The sequence below is a fragment of the Melitaea cinxia genome, chromosome Z (assembly GCF_905220565.1).
Source record: "Melitaea cinxia chromosome Z, ilMelCinx1.1, whole genome shotgun sequence".
In the NCBI taxonomy this organism is placed as follows: Eukaryota; Metazoa; Arthropoda; class Insecta; order Lepidoptera; family Nymphalidae; genus Melitaea; species Melitaea cinxia.
The window spans coordinates 13371026-13379792 of NC_059424.1; the positions used below are offsets into that span (position 1 = coordinate 13371026).

The window sequence follows — 8767 nt, forward strand, 5'->3', positions numbered from 1 at the left end:
CTTTGCAAAACAATATGTTTGACTCTATCCGTCTGTAAAGTTCATACGAACTACAAATGAACTCACGAGAGTAGCTATTATGTGATTTGCTCCTTTGACACGTATTTATATAGTTGTATTAAAGTGATTCATGAAAATCGATTTGTTTATAATGTTAATAAAAAAATTAAAAAAATTGTTAACAGTTATCAAGCTAATATCAATTGAATAATTATTCTTAACATATCTATGCACTCAAATGTTAAATCGCTTAAAATCAAATATGTACTCGAAACTGATATTCCGACGGAAGCTAGTAATCTGATTGTTTGCAAATTCTGTTGAATAATTAACCGAGTTAGAGCACAACCGGGAATTTATTGCTCAAAATATGAAGCAGCCCGACTGCGGTAGCGCTGTTAGCGATGCTCCAAAAGGAAGCAGCGTTGAAAGCCATGATCTCCTTCTGTGAGACTGTCATGTCCCAGAAGGAGTCATCTGAGAGAAGTCGGGAGAGGACCAATCTATCTTGACGTGGAGGACAAAAGCGTCGTCGCTTATTTGACCCTTCAATGTCCGGGGCACAACAAATTGGGCCTACTCCCCTTTTCTGGCTGTAGACGTGTGAGAAGGGATTTGTACGTTCGTTCTTGGACAGCCCAGTGGCAGCCGGAATAGCGTCGTGCTGTTGCTTGCTAAAATGAGTAGTTTGATGGAAGCATTATAATGCTTGCCCTCTATGACGGGTTCCAACAATCTCGGGTCGAGCGAGGCACGGGTGGAGCAGCGGATGTGCATGCGCAAGCGATCGCGTAGCTCCTCCAACTTCGTGTCGCAGAGGTTTTAGTGGGTAAGAATCCCACATAACCCGTTTCTACCCCAAGAGCCGGGCATCTTCTTGAAGGTTTCCTCTGCGTAAAAAAGTTGAGTAAGGTGACCAGAGCTTCTGGGGGGAATTGGGGATTGGGTCAGCAACGTGCTTGCGATGCTTTTAGTGTTGCAGACGTCTATAAGCTACGGTAATCACTTACCATCAGGTGAACTGTACGATTGTGTTGATTGCCGATCTAGTTATATATATAAAAAAATACACGTTGTACTGTGTGGCTACGGTACTGTACTGTGTGGCTACGGTACTGAAGAATATAGCCACCCCCTCTCTTCCCGTGGGTGTCGTAAGAGGCGACTAAGGGATAACACAGTTCAACTACCACCTTGGAACTTAAAAAGCCGACCGGTGGCGGGATAACCACCCAACTGCTGGCTTTTAAATACACAGGCCGAAGACGGGCAGCAGCGTCATCGGTGCGACAAAGCCAGTACTGCGGTCACCAAACCGCTTGCCCAGCGTGGTGACTTTGGGCAAAACATATGAGTTCACGTTATTTTTGGCGTAAACTTGTGAAGGCCTATGTCCAGCAGTGGACTGTATAGGCTGTAATGATGACACTTTGTACTTCCTCGATTAAACTAAATGTTATATTTCATGGATTCGTTCACTGCTGAAATTAATCAAACTCACCAAAAGTATAATTATTGTGATTTTTATATCCCTTTTTTAAGAACAGTTAAATCCCCGCACACTTATCAGTTCATATTTTCAGACCTTTACAAGAAAATTTCTAGGATAAAAATTAAATATTAATTATCATGTACACCTACCTGATAGCGATCGTTATTCATAGTAGGGAATATATCCGCCAACCCGCATTGGAGCAGCGTGGTGGATTAAGCTCTGATCCTTCTCCTACATGGAGAAAGAGGCCTATTCCCAGTAGTGGGATATTACAAGCTGAAGCGATTAATTAAGCCTTATGTTCTTTCCAGGATTTAAATGTATCTGCGTAATCAATTTAATCAAACACAGAGAGACAGAGATACAAACTGAGTAACATTGGCATTTATAATATTAGTATAGACGTATTAGTATTGATTGAACTCAGTGTTCATGAGTGATGTTTGATATATGATATTGTTCAAATATAGCTACAGAACAGCGGTTGATAGAAAATATTTTTAATTGTACATTTTATTGTGTAGTATATTTTCCATGGATTTTTTGAATAAATATACAAACGAACAGACAAAAATTCTAAAATATTTTTATAAACACCTATATATATTAGCTATATATATCTTTACTAGCTGACCTGGCGAACTTCGTATCACCTTATTTTTTTCTGAAATATAATAAAAACATAATATATCAAAATAAAATATAGCCTATCTTTTAAGTTGGATCAAACTGCACACGGTGTCCAAATTTGACTAAAATCGGTTAAGTAGTTTAGGAGTCCATTGAGGACAAACATTGTGACACGAGATTTATATATATTAAGATAAGAACATTTCTATTTATACTTAGTTTTCCCTTAATAAATTTCAACAACCGACACTAACGGAGAGATATTTTATCTATTGCATATATGGTGTAACATCCTCGCATATATATGTAAAATGATTAAAAAAAATTACAAGCAAGAATTACTGAATAGTTTGGGAGTGAAAATGAAATAAAAGCATTTGATACATTTTAACAAAACATCTAACTCTTATATTTAATAAAAACTAGACTAATTCCAGTATGATATAGATTTTGCTACCTATGAGATAGTTTCTAGTATTTTGGAAAATATTTCAAATGGAAAAAACAGCTGTAATGCGATTGACTACGGTTGCGTTGCATCCTGCCTGCCCAGCGTAGTGACTATGGCCAAAACACATGACTTTGCGGCATAATGTCTAGCGCGAACTCGGGGTGGCCTATGTCCAGCAGTGGACTGCGATAGGCTCAAGTGATGATGAGTTATGATGCGTTGCATCCCTCATCCATCATGATTCAAGTAAACACTGAGCACACGATGTAATTACTAACGCATGTAAAACAACTTCGCAGAGCTTTTGATCGACAGCGCATTGACAGTTCTAGGGGTACAGAACAAAAGGCTTTACTAAAATTGTATCGGGGAAAATCAAACAATATAGCCTGCTGGCACGTGAATATAGTATTTTATTTATTTATTTATTTCACGAATGTAACACATATATTGAAATAGACAATTAGTTTAAGCGACTAACACATTAATATTAACATTTAGTCTAGTTTGTATTTTTTAACTCGTTTCTTGCCTCAAACACTACGAAATCGTTGAATTTAACATGCAGAGTTACTTAATTTTTTAAGACATTTAATAACAACAAACTAGAATAATAATAAAAAAAACCTAGACAACGGTTGATCGTAATTGTTAAATAGTTTGAATTAATTTTCAATTAACTAAAATAAAATTAAAAGAAACGCGCTTGAGACAAGACCATCTATTATAAATTTAGTTAAATTTCTATATCTTAATTTATATTCTTAGTTAGACATCTAAAGAAGAGAGGAACACCGAAGACATGATAAAATGGCACGAACTGACTCTCTAATTAGTCGATTTTATAAGAGCATCGAATAAGTATATCGATGGTCCAGTTAGTCGAAAAATTTAAATGTATAATTTATTCTCCGAAACAGTCTTCTTTAGATATAATCAGTACATATATCAATGTAAAGTACATGTAGATACAAGGTACAGTAAAACTTTTGTTTACAATATTAAAAAAAATATATATATAAAAATAGTCGACGAAGGAAAAAGGCAAGATAAATTCGATTTAATATTGTAATATGGAATTTTACAAGCACTTACAGTTAATAATAAAACCTATTATTAAAGGATAAATACTGACATATTTATACATAAGTTAATTTTTACGATTCAGCGTGTAATATCCCACTGCTGGCCATAGGCCTCTTTCTCCATGTAGGAGAGGGATCGCAGCTTAATCCACCACACTGCTCCACTACGGGTTGTCTGATGTATTATATTTTAATTATATCTATTTTTAACAACAACTTTTATAATAATGTAACTATCATATTATACAAAATACACATGTAATAGTTAAGCATAATATAACACCCTTTTACACCACAGCTTATTCTTTGAATCTCACATTTTTGTCATTTTAGGATAAAATTACCAAAGCAAGATATCTACACGTATTGTAGTAATAATTATTTTAAATGAAACAATTTTTACTGTCATAAACGTAACAGAACAACAAATACGTTATGTATTAAAAATATCAGTGAAGGGCCTGGCCCCATGTCCACGGCACCGTAACCTTCATATTACAATTTTGATTACAATATGAATTATAAAAATATTTATAAATCTCACTTTATAGAGCTTTTACTATGTTAAATCACTTCGTTTGGTAAGAAAATATCTATGTAGGTAGTAAATTTTTTAGAAATGGACGGAAATATAAAAAAAAAAAACAGTATATTATGTAATCTGCAAGAGATTTATATTAATTTCGAATTTTTTTCTAATAGTATGATTTAGAAAAATATAGATTGTTACAGAAAGATGTCCTTATACTATAAGTTTCATTACATAAATATATTTTTAATTAAAGCACGAGTTTCTGTACTTTACTGATATTTTGCTTATTATATAAATTTTAATAAAAAGTAATATCGTACCTAATGAATTAATTAGTAACATACACCAAATCAGACGTAATGTTTGGAAAAGTACAAGTAAGAAAACTAGTAAATTGTTATTTATAGAGATATTTGTATTATATATTTACAACTACAATACACACCTCATACACGCACAAAATGTTGAGAAATCGGTTAAGAAACCGTTGGTAAAAAACAATGTTTTAAAGTAATCAACTCTCACAAAATGCAAAGTAAAATTTAAACTAATAATACATATTATTACACAGCTATATCATAATGTCATATGCTAAAGTCTGGGTACATTACAACTTATTCGAAGATAACTTTGAATGAAATCGCCTTTTAAAAATTATTCGTATAAACGATCTCGCTGTGTGATCGCGGCATTTCTCGAATAAAGTACATCTTAATATATATGTATAAATATATAGTACTGGTAGATTTTATACAACTAAAAGGAATTTTATTATAAAAATCGGGATACAAAATAGAATTTGTAATAGGAATATTTTTAAGTCTTGTGACCTTATTTTCAGTAGTATAATTATATAATATTTATTATTATTTCCTCAAACTTGTTTTTAAATTAGCTAATATCAAAAATGTACTTAAAAAAGATTTCCATATACGAGCTAAAAAATTATAATCAAAAAGTAAATTTCAAATATAATTAAATTAATTTGGATTTAAAGGAAATACACTTTGATTTGATATTTCCATTGAATATATAACAAAATAATATTAGTACATAAGCAATAACGATAAAATAATAATTGAATTATTCTAAGTTCAGTCAAAATGCGATCAAGGAGCCATTTTTAAAACCGTATTCATCGTTTATATTGTGCCAAATCCGGATCTTTACAATAGTCACAGCTCCTGAGTCTCACGCAAACAAGAAACAGCCCGCTGTTGGTTCCCCGTCGTGATAGCCTGGTGCATGATGTGGACCCTAACATCGCCAATTGTCGATTTGTATTCCAAGGCCCTCCTGTGTCGGTTAGAAAACGAACCCGACAGAGAACTCTTGCAGCAGCAATAATTGAAAAGGTGACCATACGCTCGCCGAAAGCTTCTATTGAAGATGCCGTATAAGGAACTGGTTAAGGCTGACCGAAATAGACCAATGGTGATGGTGTTGTAGTAAACAGAATCGCTGGTGTTAGGGAACTCGTGGACAACGACGACATAGGGCGTCCACGCTATGATATACAACAAATAGGCAGTTATGTTAATTGCAGTTATTGAATACTCGCGTTCGTACAGTTGAGAGCGCTTGTACTTTATTTGCTGTCGAGCACGACGCTTCACTCGCGTGGACGCAGTGAATAGGCATGTGATAGTCAAGATTGCTGGAATGGCCTGAAACATTACTGTTGTGGATATCCTGAAGACGAAGTCGCCATAATGCTCTCTCTCGCAGTAGTCATAATCTAAGTCTAAGTAAACACCGACACCACTAAGCGTAGCACTTAGAACGAAGATTAAGAGGCATATTATGTCGATTCGCATAGACAGGAAAAGTGCGTATTCCTCTTGCGGACGGCAAATTCTATAATAGTTCTCCACTGCCACAAACTGAAAAAAAAAATTACAAGTTATTATGTTGCAGAATCTTACACATTTTATACGATTAGAGGCTGCCCAGTGCGTAAATTTCATATATTATATAGGCTGGTGTAGTAAATCAAAGCAGTAAAAAATATTTTGCATTTAATATTATATACATTTAAAATTTCTTACCGCGAAATAAATACTGTAGCAGTATGTAGATGTCAGCCCAACACATTGAAGAACTTTGCAGACTGGTACGATGTCCCATTGGCCAGAAAGGATGACCACTGCCGAGACAGGTGTCATGCCAGTAGTTATCAAAAAATCAGCCAAGCCCACGCAAGCCAAGAACACGCTTCCTACGAAAATTACAATCAACTTTAAAAAAGCAAAAAAAAAATAGCTAACTAAGCGATGAACATGATGTACATCAGTGTTAATATTTTAAAGTATGCTTCCTTCACAAAATCCTTACTAAAATTCGCAATGCCTGTATAGTCACCGATGATTAGTATAATTGCTGCTTTGCATTCCAAAATTCTCACCGAATAAGAAAGCTTGTGGTTACTTTAACCATACAGTACGTAATAATAATATATTGAAGTTGAATAAAATTTACATGAAAAAAAAAAAACGGTTAAAAACAAATACAGGTAATAAGAGAATTAATAGTTTAAGTTTAAGCGCAATTTAGAGGATTTGTATGCATTACGTTACTACTACGATTTTATATAATTGAAAGCATTTTAAGTATTAATCAGTGTGTTATAATAATAATTTCCCCAATAACACTATTGATAAATTCAATTGTACTGTTGTGACAATATTTGATGCTATTTATACACAGGACAGCAAAAAGGTCTATTTTTGTATTGGAAAATGAAATGGATTTGGAAATGAAAATTGTTTCAGTCAAATATTTATACAACAATATACATACGTAATATATATATAAAGATACACGTTATTGGGTACATTGGTTACATTATATTATTCCTTTTTAAAATTAAAATGAGACTAATTTCGCAGACTAAGAATTCTTCCTTACATCAAAATACGCTGACAACAACTTAATATTTGACTGTCTGAATTATTGTTTCAATTCATAAGTAGCTTATTGAATTACGATTATTATTCCCTATGTCATTGTTGCAACTTTAATTGATCAGGTAACATGCAAAAGAAGACCTATAAAAACATAATTAATTATACCTTAATAAGCCAACATTACAGGTAAAAATAAGTCTACTTTCTCTACATATTATTAGAGAAAGTAAAGCTAATTTTTTAATTAACGGAAGATCAATTATATAATAAAACATAGTCTTATTGGCTATGTTTTATTTGAAAAGAAAATCGAAGCAATCGATTTAAAAAAATAAAATAAACAAAAAACAAACAATAATAGAAAATAAAAAATCAAACAATTTAATTTGCATTTGTAATTTTAATATACAAGTAATTTCACATTTATGATTCAAATATCCGTTATACGGCAGATGAAGATATCGCAGAGAAACGCTTCGCAAAAAGCTTAATATGGAAATGCTCTTCCTGCCTATAGCATTTAAAGAGCAGTTTTAAGATTGATTACTTAACTAAAAATCTGCAGAACAAATCTCACAGTGCCAGATAAATTACAATAATTACAATTTTTATGCAATTTCATTCTTCTTTATACAGCTTTTATACTTGAATGCCATACGTACGTATTTTTATTTGTAATCAAATTCTGCATAAAATTACTTGCTACGCATGATACACATTACTTAAATATAACAAACGAAATGAGTGCATATTTCATGGATAACTATTATCGCAGCCAGGTTGGGACAGGGAGGCGACACTCTGGAAAACCAGGTAATTAAAACCTCCCAGTATTGCAAAACGTTTTGTAGTATACATGGGTCAGTCCCTGATTAATGTCTCGTTGACATTAAGTAGCCTGTTCTTGCTTACTCCTCGAACCGCGTAAAAATTTAAAGTATAATTAAATATAAATATAATTATTATTAGCTACAATAATTGAAATATATTTATGTGAATAGAAGTGGGTAAAACTTAAATTTTAGTAGAAGTTATTTCGTAAAATAAAAGTAATGAATGTAAAACATGACTGTACTTATTAAAATTATAATGACTAACTGCAAACTAAAGTTCTTCAGCGCATTTATATAATAAAACACACGCTTTGCAACCTCACGCATTGCTCGCATAAAATTATAAAGAAAAATCAAATTAAATTATTTTTAATTTAGAATTGAAGCGCAGACAACTTACCGAATTTTCTAAGAGTGTGCTCCACAAAGAAAGAGGCAATAAAGAACCCATTCATGGTGGATCCGAAACTGGAACAGAACAGCATCAGGAGTAGACGGGCAAGTTTCGGCCAGTCATGGCTCAGCGTCACCGGGGAGTAGGTCCGGAACAGCTCTCCGCTTCCGTTAAAATTTTCCACCCCAAGCATGGGGGGTATCGTACCTGTAGGTACAGGTAGGTCTTGTACTTTAGGAAAAAGGAAGAATATTATTTAATTACTGTTCTTAAGTCTGATCTATTCACGTTTAACTTCAAATCAAAATAATATTTTAACCACTATTAATATTCAGATAAAATTTGTAAGTTGGTAAAAAGGGTTAATTTTAATATATCAGAAAAATCCTATTTTTAGAAAACACAACTCTTCACGAGACATAATTTTAAATACTTTGACTA

At 33.0% G+C, this 8767-nt stretch overlaps 1 protein-coding gene across 1 annotated transcript; it reads right to left on the bottom strand.

The window, feature by feature from the left end:
- Positions 1-5368: 5368 nt before the first annotated feature.
- On the bottom strand, positions 5369-8519 carry LOC123668821 (melatonin-related receptor-like). Its single transcript, XM_045602514.1, has 3 exons — positions 8329-8519; positions 6242-6407; positions 5369-6076 (listed from the first exon to the last, which is right to left on the bottom strand). Exons 1-3 carry the CDS (start codon positions 8517-8519, stop codon positions 5369-5371), a joined length of 1065 nt encoding a protein of 354 aa, XP_045458470.1.
- Between the last annotated feature and the right edge of the window lie 248 nt (positions 8520-8767).

Coding starts and splice junctions, on each gene's coding strand:
- LOC123668821 (XM_045602514.1), bottom strand. CDS start 8,519: ATGCTTGGGGTGGAAAATTTTAACGGAAGCGGAGAGCTGTTCCGGACC. Junction 6,408..8,328: donor ACTCTTAGAAAATTCGGTAA/GTTGTCTGCGCT, acceptor TTTCGTAGGAAG/CGTGTTCTTGGCTTGCGTGG. Junction 6,077..6,241: donor GCTACAGTATTTATTTCGCG/GTAAGAAATTTT, acceptor TTTTTTTTTCAG/TTTGTGGCAGTGGAGAACTA.